Source organism: Megascapheus bottae, chromosome 19 (assembly GCF_031878675.1).
Source record: "Megascapheus bottae isolate mThoBot1 chromosome 19, mThoBot2.hap1, whole genome shotgun sequence".
In the NCBI taxonomy this organism is placed as follows: Eukaryota; Metazoa; Chordata; class Mammalia; order Rodentia; family Geomyidae; genus Megascapheus; species Megascapheus bottae.
The window spans coordinates 19,303,260-19,325,094 of NC_143527.1; the positions used below are offsets into that span (position 1 = coordinate 19,303,260).

General features: G+C 35.6%; 1 protein-coding gene across 6 annotated transcripts in view; it reads left to right on the forward strand.

The window, feature by feature from the left end:
• Pias2 (protein inhibitor of activated STAT 2) overlaps positions 1–19,830 on the forward strand; it is a 55,701-nt gene extending 35,871 nt beyond the window's left edge. For 3 of the 6 annotated variants that reach the window (XM_090353158.1, XM_090353154.1, XM_090353155.1), the window contains 8 exons: positions 1,502–1,607; positions 2,211–2,284; positions 4,092–4,252; positions 7,600–7,733; positions 9,595–9,766; positions 11,600–11,739; positions 16,433–16,470; positions 19,303–19,830. In XM_090353158.1, coding sequence (XP_090209284.1) covers positions 1,502–1,607; positions 2,211–2,284; positions 4,092–4,252; positions 7,600–7,733; positions 9,595–9,766; positions 11,600–11,739; positions 16,433–16,470; positions 19,303–19,485 — 1,008 coding nt within the window. In that variant the 3' untranslated portion in view covers positions 19,486–19,830. Of the gene's footprint in view, positions 1–1,501; positions 1,608–2,210; positions 2,285–4,091; positions 4,253–7,599; positions 7,734–9,594; positions 9,767–11,599; positions 11,740–13,611; positions 13,720–16,432; positions 16,471–19,302 lie in introns of those variants that run through there. The other 3 variants (XM_090353153.1, XM_090353156.1, XM_090353157.1) reach the window with 3 other exon arrangements.
• Positions 19,831–21,835: the final 2,005 nt, after the last annotated feature.

A 21,835-nucleotide genomic window follows, 5' to 3' on the forward strand; every position in this document is an offset into this window, starting at 1 on the left:
CTCTATTCTAAGGTGGTGGTTTATGCTGGCCTAGCCAAAACATTGAAAATAAAATCCCACCGAAGACCTGAGAGGGGTAGCTCAGGTGATAGAGGGCCTGACTAACAAGCACAAGACCCTGAATTGAAACATTAGACCATGGAAAAAAGAAAAGCTATTGTTTTGTAGATGGAAAAATAGAGACATGTATTTATAGACTTTTTGTTTTATTCATTATGTGCATGTGTGTGTGTGTGTACGTATGTACGTGTACACGTGTACGTATGCACACGTGGTTATAGTTTGAACTTAATACCTCATGTTTGGTAGGCATTCTACCACTTGAGACATGCCTCTAGCATTCTACCACTTGAGACATGCCTCTAGAACTGTTCTATGTTGGTTATTTTCAAGATACATTTCATCTCATGATAACTAACAGATTCCTTTGTGCCAGATCTGTTAGGTATGGAACTGGATGTTGTTATTTTCTGGCCTTGACTTTTGGTTGTATTTCTTCATGGATGTTCCATATTATACTAGGAGCTCTTTTCTATTAAAATGCCCACTTAGGAAGTAGAATTAGTTTGTCAGAGCTTTTCTGAGAAAAAAAATGATACGGTCTTTGAGTGATTTGCTACTATATGCCATGTAATGTGTTCTTTTCTTGTAGAATTAGAACTTTGTCACTCTGGGCTTGGAGGGTTTCTGCAGTGAAACCCTCTTGTAAATAAAAGTATGAGATCCTTGTTACATAAGTGGATCAAAGCAAGAGTTTGGCTGGAAGTGGATGTAGAAGAGTACATTCTCATGGTGGCTCCTGTTATAAGCATAGTTTAAAAACCACTGATGGAAGCTATTTCCCAAACCAGTAGATAGTGATTGAGAAAGTCCTTTATTACTATGAATTCATTATTTTCTTGAAAAGAGCCACTTGATTTTACCATCCCATTGGCCCTCCTGCAAAAATTATTTTGAATATTATTTTTAGAAACCAGTTTTTTCAAATAAACATGCAAACAAAGTCAGGTACAGTAACCACATGAAACTAACCATAAATGGAAAAAAAGAGAAAAGAAATAACTTCACATAGTACATTAAGGACAACAATCATAAAGAATAAACGTCATTTTCATATCCTAGAGTTATTATATATATGTTTATTTGAAATAGGGAAGAGGGAAAACAAGATGAATGGAAGGGAATGAAGGTAGGAAAAAGGGGACAAAAACCTGAGAAGGGAATGGGTATCAAGGATCGAGTAGTAATGTACCCATTACCTGACAAATGTAATTGTAACCCCTCTATACATTATCCCGATAAATACAATAGAAAACAAAACAAAAGCAGTTTCTTAGGTGATTGTTTTTTTTTTTATTAAAGAATTTATTAATGTTGATTTTTACATCATATTTTAAATGACAAGTTTAACAAACAAGTGTTCAAGGAGGGAATCTAGGTGATTGGGTTTTTAAACAGGACATTATCTTGTCTTTAACATAGAGAATTTTTTTTTTTTCAGAATTACTCCATGTCTGTATATCTTGTACGTCAGCTTACATCAGCCATGTTACTGCAGAGATTAAAAATGAAAGGTATTAGGAATCCTGACCATTCTAGAGCACTGAGTAAGTAATACTTTTAATAGTGAACATATAAGATGCTGTAGGGGCAAGGAGACCAAATTTTTAGATACATATTAAATATTTGTGATATTTATTGCATTTCTGTTATATTAACTTAGCTTGTATGCAGAGTAACTTGTATATATTGTCTGCTGAAATAAATGGACACTATCATGTATGCAGTAGTTTAAAGTATCAAAGGAAATAGACTGCTGTTTCTGAATTTAATAATTATTAGAAAGAACTAGTAACTTAGTAAAAATAGTAATGAGCATTTGTTAGAAAAGAATTAAAGCTCGGTACTTCTATTGTGTTCATCTCCTAATTATTTTGTTCTGAAATGTTCAAATCAACCAGTTTTGTAGCTCTTCTTTTTTAGAGAGAAATAGTAAAAATTCAGTTAAATTTATGATCTGTACTTTGCATGTTCCGAATTTCAAATACAGGGAATATTGTCTAGTTCAGTACGTGAATATTTAACATTTTGTATTTTTAAATCTTTTTGAAGGACAATTGGACATTTTGAAATAGGATGTATTTCTATAATTGTGCCCCTATGTTACCATTAATATTTAAAGTTGTTACATTTTGCTTCTCTTTTTAAAGTTAAAGAAAAACTTACAGCAGATCCTGATAGTGAAATTGCTACTACTAGTCTTCGAGTGTCCTTGATGTGCCCTGTAAGTAAAGTGCCTAAAACATTCTAGTTAGTTGTACATTTTACAAATTACCAATTTCCAACAGAAGTAGGACTAGGATGAAGGATACATTTTCGTAGAATTCTGAACTTAAGGGTTTTTTCCCCCCCATTTGGGAATCTTTGAGTAATCATAGTTTATTGTATTTTTCAGGCAGTGACAAAGAGATAACCTAAAAGGCTATTATATTAAGTACCAATAATACATATGTTGAGAATAATCTCATAATAATTACATTCGTGATACACAGCTAATAAATATATATTGTTGGCTTCTTTGAAAAGAATGTTTATGGAGCAGGGCGGGGTAGCTCACACCTGTAATCCTAGCTAATCAGGAGGCAGAGATCTGAGGATCCTGTTCAGAGCCAGCCCTGGCACTAAATAAAAACTCCCTGAGACTGTTATCTCCAGTTAACTATCAGAAAACCGGAAGTGGCCCTGTGGCCCAAAGGGTAGGGCTGTAGTCTTGCGCTGAAATGCTTAAGGACAGCTCCTTGGACCAGAGTTCAAGTCCCATGACCCATCAAAAAAAAAAAAAGTAAGTATATGATATTGAATACATCAGTTGTATTGCTAATTTGTAGGGTTTTTTTTCCCTTAGTTTTGTTTTGTTTTATTGTTGGTCAATGGACAAGTGGAAAGGGAGTAAACGTTATGAATTGACAGTTTTTAGAAACACAGGTCACTCTTGAAAGTCCAGAGAGGCTTTACTACTAATGAAATTAAAAGCACAGCAGCACAAGACTAGGTATCTTTTTCCTTCAACAATTTTACTTGTAGGTACTAATTAAAGCATTGATTATAGTGATGAAATATTGGAAATGAAGTACATACATGTCTATTACCAGTATATTGATTCAGCTTAAGCTATTAGGCTTTTGAATAAAGCTAGCTTTTTAAAAAATATTTTTTATTGTAATTAATAAAAGGGTTACATGATATTTGCCAGATAGAAGGTGCATTAATTCACATACATTGATACCCTTTCTAAAGCTAGCTTTTTATGTACTGGTTTGTGAATAATAGTCACTAAGTTATGTGGCAGATATAGGATTCTGTGTAAAGGACACTGCACTACTATTTGTTGAAAAATACTTTGTTAAATATACGTTGGATTTATTATAATATTTATGAAAGAGTATTTTTTTTGCTTTTTGTTTTTTGGTTGGTCCTAGGGCTTGAGCTCTGGGCATGGGCACTGTCCTTGAGGTTTCTCAAAGCTAGTGGTCATAATACGTGAGCCACAGAAACACCTCTGGCCTTTTCTGTGTATGTGGTACCAAGGAATCAAACCCAGGCAAGCATTCTACCACTAGGCAAAACTCCCAGCCTTTGAACGAATATTTTCCTTACCAGTGCAATTGAGTCTTGTTTTCATTACATGTAAGCCACCTCTGACTTACTTCAAAAAAACCAAACTGATACTTGAAAAGCCATAGGATAGTCAAATGAACTTTTTTTTTTTTTGCCAGTCCTGGGCTTGAGCTCAAGGCCTGAGCTCTGTCCTTAGGCTTTCTCAAAGCTGGCGCTCTACCACTTGAGCCTCAGCACCACTTCTGGCTTTTTTCTATGTCTGTGGTACGGAGGAATTGAACCCAGGTCTTTGTGCATGCTAGACAAGCACTCTACCAACTAGGCCAAACTCCCGGCTCCTGAAAATGAATTTTTAAAAATCTTGGCAGGAATAAGTCTTGGTTTTCTTTCTTCAGAAAGTTAGGAGAATTTCTGGATCCTGTGAGGCTATCTTTGTTTAAACTAGATTCTGTGTTGTGTTCCCTATCGTGTAGTTAGGAAAAATGAGGCTGACAATCCCATGCCGCGCAGTGACTTGTACACATCTCCAGTGTTTTGATGCTGCCCTTTACCTACAAATGAATGAGAAGAAGCCCACCTGGATTTGTCCTGTGTGTGACAAAAAAGCTGCCTATGAGAGTCTGATATTAGATGGGTAAGCACACTCCCTACCCCTTTTCTAGTACTGAGAATCACACCCCTAGCCTAGGTAGTGTAACTTGCAGTTACTAACTCTGTGTTTATTAGCTCCTAATGTAAATTTTACTCTAGCATGAAGTCCAGATGTTTTATGTATTTTCTGTTTTATACTTAATTATCTGTCTTATTTTCAAACAGTGGTTAGTGGTTCTTTTGTCTTTATACTTGTTCAGTGTTGCATTCTAGGCAAGCACCCTACCACTAGGCCAAACTCCTGGCCCTTTTTTTGGAGGAGGGGGGGGGGCTGGTTGTGGGGCCCTGAACTCAGGGCCTGAGCACTGTCCTTGGACTTTTTTTTTTTTTTTCTTCTTAAGGCTAGAGCTCTACCCTTGAGCCACAGTACCACTTCCAACTTTTTTCTATGTATGTGGTGCTGAGGAATTAAACCCGGGTCTTTGTGCATGCTAGGCAAGCACTCTACCACTAGGCCAAACTCCCGGCCCTGTAAGTTGATACTGTAAAAAAGATTGTTATCCATAAATCACTTCAATATTTAGAAAATAAATTCATGAAACAATCATTAGTCCTATCCGGTGATGTTTACTTTATTGACATATTGAAAAGATTGAAATCATTTAAATTTGTATATATATATATATATATGATTTTGTAGTCAAAGTCTAGGTGTTTAAAAGAGACTTTATATGGCGTATTTTGCTTTTTATTTAAATAGTTATACAAAGTAGTTTCAATTTATCACGTCCATTTATATATACAGTACATTTTGATCAGTGTCATGTCTTCCATCAACTGTTCCTTGCCTTCCTCCATCTGTCACTTCAAGTTTTAACTGGGTGCCTTCTTCCAGCTCTCCTTTTAGCTCCTACCAGGAAGTATAAATAGGGGAGTCATGACCCAGGCCCATCCAAGCAAAAATGAAAGACCCCATCTGAATGAGAATGAATACAAAAGGGGCTAGGGCATGGCTGAAGAAGTATCTGTCTGACAAATTTAAGGCCCTGAGTTCAAACCCTAGTACTGGCTTGTCTTCCTCCAAAAAGGAAAGTTTTTGAAGAACACTACACTGGAAAGAACAAATGGCAGTAAGGAGTAAATAGAACTTTAATACTTTTAGCTTATTTTGAAGTAATTTTAAACTTACAGAGAAGTTGCAAGAATAGCACAATGCTTTTCCAGTGTAATGTGGATCCAGATGCATTAGTTATTAACCATCTGCCACAATTTTTCCACATTCTCTCAAAGTATATGTAATACACATTTTTCTATTGGTAGAATTCTTTTGAATTGTCAGGAAATTGCATATGTCTCATGTGTCTTTGCCCTCCATATTTCAGGGTAGACATCCCATACTGTTGATTTACTTTTTCTCAAATTGCATTGTGATAGTAACGTTTTTGAAGATATGCTTTTGTGTATGCCTGTGGTGTTCTCCTTAAGATAAGTTGTTAAAAATGCCAATTGAAAGAAATTGTATGTCTTTTAGATTCCATTATTGTTATGCCACCTGGGTATTAGCTGTTTTACTATGCAACATGTATGTTAACCACTTCTTAGTGTTTTCACTGGATTTACCTGTCACATCTTGTCTTCTATGTTGACTTTCTAGTTGGGAAAAACAACAGATTGGTTTGATCTATTCCTCCTCCTCTCTTGGGTGAACTTTTGAGTGAACTTAAGTAACTAGAAGTTTGTTGGTTTTTACTATTTGTTCACTAAACTAGCTTTTCAATTTCATTGATTTTTTTTTCCCGTTTTATTTTTGTTCTTTTCTGTTGCCTCATTAAGTTTGCTGACAAACTTTAATTTGTGCTTTTCCTCACTTTATAAAGTTACTGGTTCAAAACCTTCTAGTTCATGAAGACATATGATACTAATTTTTTTTTCAAGTCATGGAGCTTATACTCTGCCTGGGAGCTGTCCTTGAACTCTTAAGCTCAATGCCCTACTCTTGAGCTAAGCCCCATTTCCCATTTTCTAGAGGTTAATTTGAGATGAGTCTCAGGTCCTTTTGTGCATGGGCTAGCTTTGAACCTTGATCCTCAGATCTCAGTCTCCTAAGTAGCCAGGATTATAGGCGTGAGCCTGGCTATGGTACCAATTTTCTACTACTATTTTTGCTACAGTCTGCACATTTTATTGTATTTTCAGTTTAGTTTTCTTCCGAGTAGTAGGCTTCATTTTCATTTTGTCTCTTGTTTCCAAATATTGAGATTTTTCTGGATATTCTTTTTTTGGGGGGAGGGGGGGCAATCCTGGTCCTTGAGCTCAGGGCCTGAACACTGTCCTTGGATTTTCTCAAGGCTAGAGCTCTACCACTTGAGCCTCAGCACCACTTCCGTGGTACAGAGGAATTGAACCCTGGTCTTTGTGCATGGTAGGCAAGCATTCTACCACTAGGCCAAACTCCTGGCCCCTAGATTTTCTAGATATTCTGAAACTGGCTTAAAAGTAGTTTCATATTGGTCATAAAAAATAATCTGTATTATTTTAAATTTATTGGACCTTTTTATATTCTTTTCTCCTTCCCTTATCCCTCTGTTCTTTGTTTCTGATATCAAAGCTTATGAGTATATTGCGTAATAATCTTTGTCTATTCTTGTTTTAAGTGCCATGTTGGATTCTTATCTTCCAGTCTTAGCTAAGAGGCTTCAGGTGTCTTTCTGTTTTAGTCATTGACATCGTAGCTGATAACCTAGTAAGTCACTTCACTTTTTTTTTTTTTTTTTTGCCAGTTCAGTTCTGGGCCTTGAACTCAGGGCCTGAGCACTGTCCTTAGACTTTCTCAAGGCCAGAGCTCTACCACTTGATCCACAACACCACTTCTGGCTTTTTTCAACGTATGTGGTACCAAAGAATCGAACCTGGGTCTGTGTGCATGCTAGGCAAGCACACTACCACTAGGCCAAACTCCCGGCCCCACACTTTTTTTTTTTTTTTTTTGCCAGTACTGGTGCTTGAACTCAGGGCCTGAGCACTGGCCTTGGGCTTTTTCAAGGCTAGAGCTCTACCACTTGAGTCACAGCACCACTTCTGACTTTTTCCATGTATGTGGTAGCAGGGACTCGTATCCCGATCCTCATGCGTGCTAGGCAAGCACTCTACCACTGGGCCACACTCCCGGCTCACTACTTCTTGTGCCTTTTGTAGGATTAAAACCTATCTGGGCAGTTAGCTGAGTTGTAGAGTACACAAACTAGCGTCTTAGGAAGAAGAGGGCATAATTTGTTTTTATAAAGTATAAAATCGATGTGTTAAAAAAAATCAGCATTCCTTTTTTTCAATGTATACTATATTATCTTTTATAAATACAGTGATGCCAAGTCTTTATTAATTGGTTTACAGGCTTTTTATGGAAATTCTCAGTGACTGTTCAGATGTGGATGAGATCAAATTCCAAGAAGACGGCTCTTGGTGTCCAATGAGACCGAAGAAAGAAGCTATGAAAGTATCTAGCCCACCATGCGCAAAAATAGAAAGTATGTGCAGACTGGCAGTAGGGACTATAATCAATGAGACTACTGCAACAGTATCATTGAATTACTTTTGGAGTTGAATTTGCTCACTTTATATTTTCATCACTTGTACATAATACTTTGCCCCTAGATTCTTTTTATTCTTTCCTTGAGAAATGTGCTGTAGTATACAACAACACATCCCTCTTACAATGTCTGTTTCATATGTAAATGAGTGACCTAAAATAATCTGAACATGCTGTGTTACAGAATTAAAAGCTAGAAAAAACATTTATATTGGCCTTCATAATTGTTTTGAGATAATCTGGCCAGATTCTTGAATGGAGTTGTAGTAAGGTTTGGTTGCATCATGCATTAACAGACATGAAGTCAGGTAATCATAGATTAGTTATCAATAGGGCAATGGGGTTGTTTCTTTCCATTGCTTTTGACAAGGATACATAGCATGCACACTCAGCATTTGGTCACTTTTTCCCATGTACACTAAGTGGAAGAACTTTAATGCAGTTTGGTTATTTGAAATTCATAGGTAAGTTGAAAGTCCCTAACTCAGTATACTTAACTACGTGTGCATGTGTGTACATGCATACACGTGCATGTATGCACATGAGCATGCACTGATACTGGAACTTGAACTCGGGGCCTGGACACAGTTCCATACCTTTTCACTTTAGGCTGTTGTTCTACCATTGAGTCACAACTCAAGCTTCTGGTTTCTTTTGCTGGTTAATTGGGTATAAGAGTCTCGAGAACATACTTGGCTAGGCTAGCTTCCAATCCTCAAATTTCAGGCTCCCGAAAAGCATCAGCTACCAGCTCTCAGCTACGTAGGATTTTGTCTTGGCTCTATAAAATTCTAAAAAGTAATGATAGATTTTAGAGTAAAAGAAAAATCAAGGATTTATTCATTCTGTGATTGGAATGTTCAGAGTATAGGAATCAGGGTTTTGAAAAATGGAAAATAACTTAATTAGTTGCTATTGCTTTTCCATTATCTAGTTTTCATTTTCCATTAAATAATACAAAGAATAATGTATTTTTATGAAAATCTGAGTTAACAGATGGTATGTAATTGTCCTCATGGGCAAAAGAACCTTGTAATGAATAGATAATTTATAAATGTCTGAGTTAACTTTGGCAATTTCTTTTTCACTTTATCAAGGTACCTTTTTTTTTGTATGTGTGTGTGTCAATACTAGTGCTTGAACTCCTAGCCTCTTTTTCTCATTTGGCATTTTTTCCCTCATGGCTTACTACCTTTACCACTTGACCTGTACTGTCACTTCCATCTTTTTGTTGGTTTATTGGACAACAGTCTCTCAGACTTATCTGCCTCAATTGGCTAGCTTTAAACTGCATTTGCCTCCTAAGTCGCTAGGATTATAGGTGTAGATCATCAGTGCATGGCTTCAGGGTAAATTTTTGTCAAGTTCTGACTTGTAAGATTTCTTACTTGCACATTCTTTAATTTAAGCAGAATTGTTACCATGGAGTTAGTAAATTCTAATCTGTGGGAAATGCCTGTATCTGGAGACCAGTTCTATGATCCCAGAGTTTTGTATGTGCACTTATTGCTAATCTGGAAGAGAGTGTGAGCAGCAGCAGATCTGCCCAGGTCCAGCAATAGTATTGGTGAGAATTGAGAACATTATCTGAAGGAGGCTATCTCTCAATCTTGCTGTCTCTGCAGGTAAGCATTTAATGGACATCTGAGTTAGGGAGTTGGTCTTCCTCTATATTAGAGAGCATGCATGTGGCATTTCTAGAAATGTATCGTGGAAATGTCACACTGTTGAAACAGCGAGGGCTAGTGTTTATTGTATTATACCTTGTTTCTGTTTTCTTCCCATTTCTCTGTGTCCAGGTTCAAGTGTACTCAGTAAACCTTGTTCAGTGACTGTAGCCAGTGAAGCAAGCAAGAAGAAAGTGGATGTTATTGATCTAACATTAGAAAGCTCTTCTGATGAAGATGACGACCCTCCTGTTAAAAGGAAATGCATCTTTATGTCAGAAACACAAAGCAGCCCAACCAAAGGGTTTGTTCATTTCAAATTCACTATTGTTATACTTTCAAACCATTTTTTTGGACTTTTCTTGTGATGAATCTGTAAATGTCTGAGAAGTTGCATCACTATAGAAGCATTTTGTTTTTGTTTCATCGCAATATTTTCAAGTTGGCCCATTGTTTATAGGGAAGCAAATTTTGATGAAGAAACTACTGAACATATCTAGGAAATGAGAGTTTGAGGAACTAGCTATTCTTGAACCTGTTTGGGGTCAAGGGTCTTATAAAAAAGCAGATTCTATTTCTAACACTTGCACAGTTATACTCTTCCTTGAAAACTAACTTGCTTGGTGCTGCCTATTTCTTGTCTGTAAAATGAGGTTAAATGTTTGTCTCAAGATTATTGTCAGGTTTCCACAATATGAAAAAACTTTAGCCTGCATGCTAGATACATAGTAGTTTCTCAATAAAAATTTACTATCCTCCCTTTACCACCCTTTCCAGGGCAAAATATGGGTAAGTGGATAGTCTTTTGGTCATCTACTCGATTCATCTGGAAAAAGCCATTTGAGTCTTAAGGAAAAAACTTCACAGAGTTTAATTTAAGGTGTTTTTTCACAGTGTAGTCTTAGAACACACCACAAGGTTCTCTTGACCTATGAAAACTTTCTTTCATTCTTAGAGTCTGTGCTTTTACTAATCTCTGGTCTCTTGGTCTACTTCTAATTTTTTTAATGTACAATAACATTTACTTAGTTATATATATATGATAGAATTATGTATATCTTAAGTCACTTGTAGAGTATTTCCAACATACAGAAAAGGTTAAAGGCTAAATGAAAGCATTCAGAATCATTTCTTTACTTAAACCTGGGCTTTTTTGGTGATACTAGTTGCAGATAATACTAGGTTTTATTTAGATATTGTATATTTTATATAATACTGACAGTATTATATGTTTAATTGTATCTTTAGTTAGCATGAACAGCTAATTTCAAAGACAAACCTCCTTAGCCTGGGTGCAGTTGCTCATACCTGTAATCCTAGCTACTCAGGAGGCTGAGATCTGAGGGTCAAGCTTCAAAGCCAGCCTGAGCACAAAAGGACCAGAGACTCATCTCCAGTTGACCTTTAGAAAATGGGAAGTGGGGCTTGGCTCAGGGTAGGGTGGTAGCCTTGAGCTGAAGAGCTTAGGGACAACGCCCAGGCCTTGGGGTAAGACTGTAGCCTTGAGCTATACAGCTCAGGGTTCAAGCCCCAAGACCAACACCACCACCACCACCAACAAAAAAGACAAATCTCCTTATATAAGAATAGGTAGCTTCCTTATTTCTGGATATTATATCTTAAGTAATGACCATCTTTCCCAGATAGCTAACTGCTTTCTACTGCCATCAGACTGGCTAGTTTGAGATGCCCAGTTTTGCTCCGATCTCCCATATAAGATTTAAAATACCACATTTCAAGTAGAATTGAAGAAATTCTGGTTGATCTAGTCTGAGTAGTATCACTTGCTTGAGTTAAATCCTATTTTAGGAGTCGCTTATTTTAGTTTTAATTGCTAGATAAATTATCTAATACCAACAAATGTTAATAAAGTATTTCTACTGATAATGTATTATGACTTAATCCAACACCAATGGCAACTTGCTCTTAATCACAGTTGCTATTGAGAGCCCAGATTCATTCATGTTACAGTGAAGACTGTTGCGTGGAATAGAGTTTGGAGTACTACGTAGGGAATGGCTGCCCTAGAATTTCATTGAGAGTAAATATACATCTAAGAATGCCCAGAGAGATTCAGCCCTTCTTTCCAATGAACGGACAGCCAGATTGTTATAATTTCCCATGCTATTTAAAACAGGGTTCTCATGTATCAGCCATCTTCTGTAAGGGTGCCCAGTGTGACTTCGGTTGATCCTGCTGCTATTCCACCTTCACTGACAGACTACTCAGTACCATTCCACCACACGCCAATAGCAAGCATGTCATCAGATTTACCAGGTATGTAGAGAATGTGTTTTATTTTTCTTTCTCTTTTTGGAACTAGAATTAATAAAGAAATTTGAAGGCTTCTTGTAAAAGTGTCAGTATGTCATATTCAGTTATTTTTAACTACTGAGTAGTCTATAGATTTCTGATTAAAGAAATGCAGAACATAGGAAAATTTCATTGAAAGGATTCTCCCTTGTAGAGAATTTGTACCCAGACCTTTCCTTGGTTTATTATTACAATAGAGTTTTCATAGGTTAGAGAGAACACTTCCTTATATTATTCTTTTTTTTTTTTTTTTTTTAATTTTTTGCCAGTCCTGGCCTGAGCACTGTCCTTGGACTTTCTCAAGGCTAGAGCTCTACCACTTGAGCTTCAGTACCACATCCAGCTTTTTTCTATAGGTGTGGTACCAGGGAATCGAACCCGGGTTTTCGTTCATGCTAGGCAAGCACTTTAACTACTAGGCCAAACTCCCGGCCCCCTTGTATCATTCTTACTAGCCCATAAGAACTTCAGAGTATGCTAACATAGTTTGGGTCTAATTTTGCCACCCATAATGGTAGACTCAACTACATGTTTCTCAAGACTAGAGCTTAGCATTTTGGGATATCTTTTATATAAATTACATTTTAGAAGTATTAAGAACTACATGTTCTATATATGTAATTTGGGAAATAATATTTTTTCTTTTCATAAAGTTGCTAATTAAAAAGCACTTGTTCTGTGTAAGAGCTGATACTCAGGTATAGATGAGAGATTTTGGCCCTTAGCAAAAATGAAAACTCAATATCATTTCTTAGGTCATATGTTACTTTAACCTTAACTAGCTTGAAGAATGATTGTTATTATCTTAATATGTTCTTTAAAGAAGCATTCCAAAAGCATTTGTTTCCTTTTGATCTTGGCTTTTAGGCAGTAGTATAGATCGAGTTAACAAATTGTCCTGCTTGTCCTGTTTGGGGGCAACTTATAATTTTTTTCGATTTTTTTTTTTTTTGCCAGTCTTCGGGCTTGAGCCAGCCACTATTCCTAAGCTTTTTTGCTCAAAACAAGCACTCTACCAGTAGCCACAGCTCAGCTTTTGGGGTTTTTACTGGTTAATTGGAGATAAGAATCTCAAGGACTTTTCTGCCTAAACTGGCTTCAAATGATGGTCCTTAGATCTCAGTCTCCTGAGTAGCTAGACTTATAGGCAGAAACCACTAAAGCCCTGCTGATCTTTTGCTTTTAAAAAAATGAACATGCATATATATGCGGGCCAGAAAACTATTTTATAAAATGTATTTGAAGCTGGTGTTAATACTCCCCCCCCCCCCCCAGTCGTGGGGCTTGAACTCAGGCCTGGGCACTGTCCTTGAGCTTTCTCAAGCATTCTACAACTTGAGCCACAGCACCACTTCCAGCTTTTTCTCTGTATGTGGTACCAAGGAATTGAACCCAGGGCTTCATGCATGCTAGGCAAGCACTCTACCACGAGGCCATACTCCTGGCCTGATAATACTAGTTTTTAATATTAGTAGAAAGTAATATTTTTTATTATAGTGTTGGAAACTTTTCTTACCAATTCATAAATTTAAATAGGTTCAATATTTTTAGGAGAAGAACTTCCAGCATATTGTCAAGTATAAATTATATAGCAGTTACTACACCTAAATAATTCCAATTTTTACTTTGGTTTTATTGTTAATGTGCTCTTTTGTAATTAATACTTTGAATTTATTTTTGTGTAATTTTTAGTCATATAGAGTTTTGGTATTGATGAATTAATAATTTTATAATAAAATATTAAATAGAACACCAAAAATGGGGAGATGACAAAGTTTAATCCATTTCTTAACATTTCTTTTAAACGTCATAAATATGAATCTTCTGAATCTGCAGGAGAACAAAGAAGAAATGATATTAATAATGAACTGCAGCTTGGAACATCTTCTGATACTGTGCAACAATGAATACAAAATAAATAATTTGTATTTATGGAATGGAAAACAGCTTGATTATTTCAAGAAAAAATTATGACTGCCTTATTATTGCTAGTGCCATATTGTCAGGTGCGAATGGTGCTCAAAAGTTGTATCATTAAAATTTGAAAGTGCTAAACCTTTACATATTTAATCATGTAGCAGTTATGTTTTGTGAAAATTCTTGGCATAAGTAAAGAAAATGTATGACCTCAATGAGGGAAAAATGAGTCCATTTCACTTAATAAAGGATTTAAAATTCCAAAATTATAATTTTATCACTGTTACCAGAACAAAAACACTTATTAGAGTGTACCAGCAGAATTTTTGACACAGCTTGCTTTTTAGTTAAAAATAATAGAGGATTTTCAACCATGCAGTACTTGTGAAGGCAAAAATTTCACTAATATGGTATGTTACAATTGAAACAAGATACAATAAAGAAGTAGCATTTTGTTAAACTTAAAAAGCAGGCAGTAAAGTTGAATCAGTATTAGTGAAATTATATGTAAGTTTTGAAGATTTCAATGATAATTAAGTTTTCTGATGGGAAGAATAAGTCCAAAGTATATCAGACTTTTCATGTTGAATGCTGAAGACAAAATGGTTTCATTGAAAAATACACACATAGAAACCTTTTGGGGGTTTTAAAATAGAGATACCACCTATGTAATGCTTGGAAGACAATCTAGAGTTTCCACTATAATTTCAAAAAATGTGTAGGTATTTTATTTTGCCATTGTGTAAGTCACTATATTTCTGTTTCTATCAGAAGATACAAATCAAATAAGTCACTTAAATTTTTCCTGAATAGGCACACATAAGAGAATTCATGTGATGATCTGGATATAATTATATAGATAATTTAAACATGAAGAGTCTCTGTTCCTAAAGTGATAGAGTTATACAAAAGTTTGAATATTATATTAAACCTTTAAATTTATTCAAAATTATGAAATAGAATAGTTGAACATTTATAAGAGGAACATTGAAATGATTGATTTCAGTACACCTTATTTCATCAGAGGTGTCAGTACTTTAGTTTGCTGTAGTTTCAGTTATTAAAATGGACTGCGTAAACATTAAAAGCACAGAATGTAGAAAACCAAGAAACTTTTAAAAAAATCAAATGACCTGGCACTGGTGGCTTATACTTGTCATCCTTGCTGCTCAGGAGGCTGAGATCTGAGGATCGTGGTTTGAAGCCAAACGCAGGCAGGAAAGTCTGTGAAAAGTCAAAGTGGAGCTTTGATTCAAGCAGTGGAGAGCACTAACCTTGAGTAAAATAGTTCAGGGATAGCACCCAGGCCCTGATTTCAAGCCCCAGGGCTAGCACAAAAGAAAAGGTCATTTAAATCCAAACAAAAATAAGCCAGTTGACATTCTGGTAGTTTGTGTGGCTTAGTCAATAATGGAAATAATGACTATATAAAATATTCAATGTTTTTAAAGTCTACACAAATTTTGAAGTGCTCTTCAGAAGCAGAATTATTACTGAGCAATATCATTGAAGTGAAGAGAAGTGGTCTCATTTGATCAGTATAATGAACAAGTCATTGGAAAAATGCATTGTGATTTCCCTAGCCTGGTATTGGCTCAAATTGTTATAGCAAGAACACAGCTATACATAAAATAGAAGAGTAACATTTTAAAAATGCTTTAGAAATTGTTTCAGTGATTTCTTGCAAATTATTGGTGCTACAACTTAAATCACTGATAGAAGTTTAAATACCTTCATTTAGAGATAAAGGAATAAGTATAATTTAAATTTTTTAGTTAACTTTATTTTTAGTGGTTATTAAACATTTCAAATACCTTCCATACTATTTTGAAAACAGTATAGACCCACACTTTGACTCTGTGTGATTGTTGCATTTGGGATGACATTGAATGCCAGAATATAAAATGTCATGATTTTGATGGTATTGAATAGATACTGTCCTGTCTTAAGGACCTGTATCGGATATCTTTTTTAAAATATATTTTAAAATAATTTGACACACAAGGAGGTATAGTGGGACTGACTTAGAAGTTTGTTTTCAGGCTTTTCATATCTAAAATATTTTTTACTGTTATTTTAATACCTCAGAATGATTTGGGGGAGTAACCTTTTCCACAACCCTACTTCTAAAACATGATTGTAGAATTCCAGGTCTTTGGTTTAGAGAATTGTATTGTGAATCCCTTTGCCCCTTAGCTTGTTAGTGAGCAGAAAGTTACCAAGTGCTTGCTTTGTGCAGAGCATTGCACTGTGTACTAACTACTCTTGATGTGGCAATGGAAACAGAGAGCTATCAAATAAATAGATACCTGTTTTAAACAGTGACATTTTAGATGAACCTCACTGTGGTGTGTATTTCTGAAAAATAAATGTGAAATATCTTAAGAGCCTAAGTATGTTTTTTTTTTAATGGTCTGAAGATCATTATCATGATTTTCACTGCTTCTCAATTGTATTCAATGACAAAGAAAAACATTTGCCTTGACTATTGTCCTTTCCTGGGCATTTTTGGACCACTGACTTTGAGTTGCTGAGAGGTGTTTTTTCCAGTTGTTTGGTCAGGGAATATATTCATCTTTGGGATTTCAAGACACATTTAATTATCTGAGCATGGCTATTGAACTTCTCTATGGCAGAGTGACCTCCAAGTATTTTGTGATTTGTGGTAGAAAATGATTTGAGAAAATAATTCTAGTCTCCAAAATATCAGGCAACTATTAACATAGAATTTTTGTTTTAGGTTTGGATTTTCTTTCCCTTATTCCAGTTGATCCCCAGGTATGTATCCTGAATTTAAGCAACTAATTTGTATCTATTGTTGGTTTTATCATACTAACTAGAAATGACCAGTTGCATAAAATCAGGACAGTAGACTCAATAACATATATTGATAGGAAAGAAGTACTATATAAGTAATCTCCTAATTTTTGGAGGAAAAAAGTTACAACTCCTCAACGGATAATCCTTTGTCTTTAATAACTAATTTTAAGTTACATTTTACTGAACATAGTCAACAGATATTATAAACATCTAAGAGATAAAAATATATGGAAGCAGTGCTTGAGCACCAGAATTTGAAAATTTATAAAATTTCCTTTTACACATAAAATCTAGAAAGTTAGCCATTGAAACTTTAAACAGACTTGACTCACTTATTTCTCCATTGTTTGAAGGAAAGATTTATACTAGGGATGCTCTCCGTTCAAAGTTTTGGTATCTCTGCTTTCTCTGTCATAGATAAATGCTTACATATCTCAACAGTCTTAGACTGTGTAGTGAGCATGAATCTTGATTGTCAGACTTTACAGCAGAACTATAATGAATAAAGAAAATAGAAAGTGAGAAGAAATATCAGAAGAGCAGGTGTGGCACCTAGGAAGGAAGAAGCCACACATTTCTTGCTCTATGGACTGTTCACCATCCTCTAATTCCATGTCTAGTATGAACCTCCTCTTTGTGTTTTGTGTCAGATTGCACAGACCACATGGGAAATTTGTCCCAAGGTTCTTACGTAGACCGAGGAAATTTAGCATTTGTCAGTACATTTTGAACCAGTTATCTGCTTTTCTAGGATATAAATTCTTCATGTTTATAAAAGATGATCAGTTTTTGTTGATGGTTTGTGCCAATAATCCTAGCTACTCAGGAGTCTGAAGTCTAGAGGATTAAGGCTCAAGAAAGCCCAGGAAAAAAGGACTATGATTCCCTCTCCAGAGTAAGCTTGGGGGGGGGGTGGGGTGGGAAACAAGCAGGAAGCTTGGCTCAAGGAATACAGTACCATCTGAACAAGTGCAAGTTTCCATACTGTTTAAACCCTGGTACTGGTTAAAAGAAACTGTGGATATATGTGGGCAATGCTAGAACAATGACAGCTCATATGTTGCTAAGTTTGTGCTTTCCATTTACCAAAGAATCTTTACTTTCCATCTTCACCTCCATAGAGCTCCATAATTCCAATTCCAGTTGTGTTTGTGTAGAAGTATACATAGGGGGATGTAGAGTTAAAAGCAAATTAGCCAAAACACAAATGTAGGAATTGAGTTATGAGTCCATTGGGAGCAAGACAGTAGGATTTAGTATCCTTTTTTTTTTTCCCTAGTCAAAGATAGAGTGAAAAGTAGCATGAGTAAAGTTTCTGAACTTTTCTAGGTTTTCCCCTTGGTTTTAGTTAAAACGACTTCGACTGAGTGTGGCGGATTATATCTGTGATCTTAGCTACTTGGGATGTTGACATCTGGAGAATCCTGCAAAAATGCCAGAGCTCTGTGTGGTGTTACATACTGATTGTCCTGATTATAGCAGGGAGTGTAAGCTGGAGGATTATGGCCTGGCCAAGGCAGAAAGTGATACTGTATCAAATTAACCAGAGCAAAATCATTCTGGAGGAGTGGCTGAAGTAGTAAAGCACCTGCCTAGCAAACTCAAAGTCCTGAGTTAATTAATACCCCAGAATCTACCCAAATAGATGCTAGATAGGTACATAGCTAGCTAGCTACATAGATACATAGATAGGACATACAGAGATTGAAGAAAGTTTTTAATTTTTTTTCTGTGTACCGAGGAATTGACCCTATGGCTTCGTGCATGCTAGGCAGACATTCCAACACAAGGCCATGCTCCCAGCTCCCTAATTTTTTTGAAAACTGACAAGTTGTTTTAAGACCGAAGGCATCCTCTTCTTTTCTGTGTGATTGTTTTTACCAATGAAATATTCAAAAGATTAAGAGACTTGGGTGAAATATACCCTAAGCTTTAGTCGTTCCTCCTCTGACAGTTAACTGAAGCTGCTATTACCATTTTAGGAGGCGATATAGTTTTAAGCAACTTCAGTCTCGATCACATATTCTGCAGTATATTAGATATCACTTGCGCTAAAGTCAGCGGCATTGTTTCTCATGTAAAATATTCTGTGGTGATATATAAAATAACACATAGTACTGGACTCCCTCGTGGTTAGTGTTAGAAGATTACATTCAAGTTTGTACTTCTTTGAGGATCAGCCACCAGGATGGTAAGAGGACATGAAATACCAACACTGGAACAAAATGTAAAGCAAACATTGCAAGGAAGATTATAATAGCTCTCTAAGGTGTAGTCCAGAGTTTTATGATGGTATGATAGGATTCTAGGCATCTTCTAGTAATTAATTACTATGTAGTATAGAATGAATGTTGACATTATAATTAACCATAACTATTTATATATGTATGTCTAGAGGAGTTCAATGCTGTTATTCAGCTGGTCATTCCATAATTTTATTCAAACATTGTCTAAATATGCTTAGTTGAGAAATTATTTTTGTGCTTAAGTCTGAGTCATAAAAATGGGGCTAATGTTTAATGTTTAGTTATTGTCGATATCACTGGTACCTCTACCTCTGAGTATGATCAAATTACATACGTTTTAAGTGACTTAAAAAGTATACTGCATTCATTGAAGAATATAAAGTAGTTAAATTTATGCCATCTTTTACTCAAAGGTAAAACGATTTGAGATTTTAAAGTCCTAGGGGGATTTCAATGTGGCTCTCACTTGTGCATATCTTAAGTTTCTAGTCTTGACATAAAACCAAGTAGCCTCTTCCTTATCCACATCATTGTTTGTTTCAAGCAGTACTGTCCTCCTATGTTTTTGGATAGTCTCACCTCACCCTTAACAGCAAGCAGTACGTCTGTCACCACTACCAGCCCCCATGAAAGCAGTACTCATGTTAGTTCATCCAGCAGCAGGAGTGAGACAGGGGTCATAACCAGCAGTGGAAGTACTATTCCTGACATCATCTCATTGGACTAAAGGAGGACTCACTTGATTCTGGGAATCATTCATCAAAACTGTTCTTTCTTGGATCTTTGGTCCATGGAAACTTTTTGTTTATTTGTTTTGGCAATTTGATATTTATTGAAACATCAAATGGATTCTTTCACTTTCTGAGAGATGAACACAGATGACTCCAGCAAGAACCAAATGACTTGAAATGACTTTTCTTACTCCTGTGTTGAGCATCAGATACATTCAGCCATAATGGTGTCTTCTTGAAGAGTGGATTTGTTTCATACTTTACTGGATGGATTCTACCAATCAACTTTAATTTTTTGTTACAATAAACAGCAATAAAAATTATGTACATAAAATTTTAAACTTTTTAAAGATGTAATCACTGATCCTAGAATGACAACTACTCCTCTTTAATACAGTGTGAAGGAAAAATATGGGGAAAGAAATCATGTTTGCTGAATGAGTCCTTTCCACAGAGATTTGCTCTATTTTGTTGAAGCAGTGAAGTTTTGATAAGTGGACAGAGCTTGGGTCCACTATGCTTCATGATCACATCAAAGAAAATGATTGCGTTTTTTTTTTCTGGTTGTCATTGACATGTTGACACTGTTTGCTAATGTATGCAGAGTGAATTGCTGGGACTTTGCTGGTCTTTATTAGTGATTATGTTTAAGAACAACACTATGCAGATTCTGCCCTGACATAATGTGTTATTTTTGGTAACTGTACATTTTCATTCTAGTTTTCTATAAATGTGAGGCTTGCCTTCTTTAAAAAGAAAAAAAACACCTGTGCAGCCTTGAAAATATTTTTGAGGTAAGACATGACTGGAATGTTTGTTAGAATCTTCATTCGTAGTGTCCAGAAATAAGTGATAAGTTTGGAGTCAGCCAAAGGGTTTTATGGGAGATGAAGATAACGAAGTTCAGTTTCTTCCTCTGAGCTTAATTTGCTCATTTTCTAGAAGAAAGTACTATAATATACAGTACTTACTGGAACTTTTCAAGTTTTGATGCCACTGACACATATTTTATGTCTGTGATCATATATCTTGTCAGTGCAGTTTCTGTCCAGCAGTGATTTTCAAATTTAAGGAAAAGAAACTGGGAAGGGATTAGGGGCAGCATCAGGATCATTCTTTTTCCCCAAATCACAAAAGATAAGTGTTTGGATTTAAGTGAGATAGCATCCAAAGTCTTACTTCATGTCTCCCTAAAAGTGCTGTTGTAACTGTGCTGTTCTTTGAAGATCAGTTTTCTATAGCATTTGATTTTTGAATCCCTCAATTGGATTTGACTTCTAGAGAAATTTTCATATAGCTTTTGTACTTTGCTCCATTTGACTTCCTAAGTCATTTTGAGTTCTTGTGGATTTTATATCTCAAAGCTTTGTGTGCTTAAAGGTAAAATCTTTTTTAGTGTCTGATTTAGCTGATTTCTCAAACAGAAGTGCCAGGGGAGGGTTTTCCACTTCCAGTTATTTTTAATAGGGACATTATTTCAAGATGGATGCAACACATCCCAAGTGGGATTCTTTTAGTGATTCCAATCTGGGTGACAATCTTTGTCAAGATAGCAAATTTCTTCCCAGTAAAATTTTACGTTGCTGTACGTAAGTACAGATGCAATTTCTGTTAACTCTGTAATTAGATAAAGTAATCTGATTTGTGTGGCATAATTTGTTAATAAAAGAATGATGTATAGTTACCATTTTGTTACCCATTAGTCTCAGAGTCTCCCTTTTTCCCAGTTTTATCAACAGTGTTTTATAAAGTAAATTAATATATTGATAGAAATTAGTTTATTCTTATTGCAGTAGATAACAGTACTTTTATACTTTTGATATGTATTGTTGCTATTTATTTTATTTATTCTTTTGGAAAGGTCTTGCTATGTGGCTCAGGCTGAACTTGCTAGTTGACCTCAAACTCAAAGCCCTCTCTTGCCTCCTGAATGTTGGGATTAAAGACTTATACTACCCTGCTCAACATTCTCTGTTGATATTTTATATGAACAGTTTCAGTGTGCACTTTTGGTGCTTTACACTGAAATTACATGTAAATTTTTTTTTAAATCTCTAATGATGTTTAAACTTAAAAAGTTGGAGCTTTTTTAGTTATCTTTACAGATAAACTTTATGCCTTTGGCCCTATGACAACAAGATTGTTAAATTATTATCCCTTCTTCACATAGCTACTTATTTTTATTTAGTGTATTTGTTGCCCAGACTTCTGCTTAACCAAGTGTAATGACAAAGAGAAGTAGGTTGTTGCCTAGATCCAATCATCTAGTTCTAATCTTGAGCGTCTTACTTAAGGGAAAGAACTGCAGTTAATATTTATAGTCATCTAACCTGTATTTTGATCTTT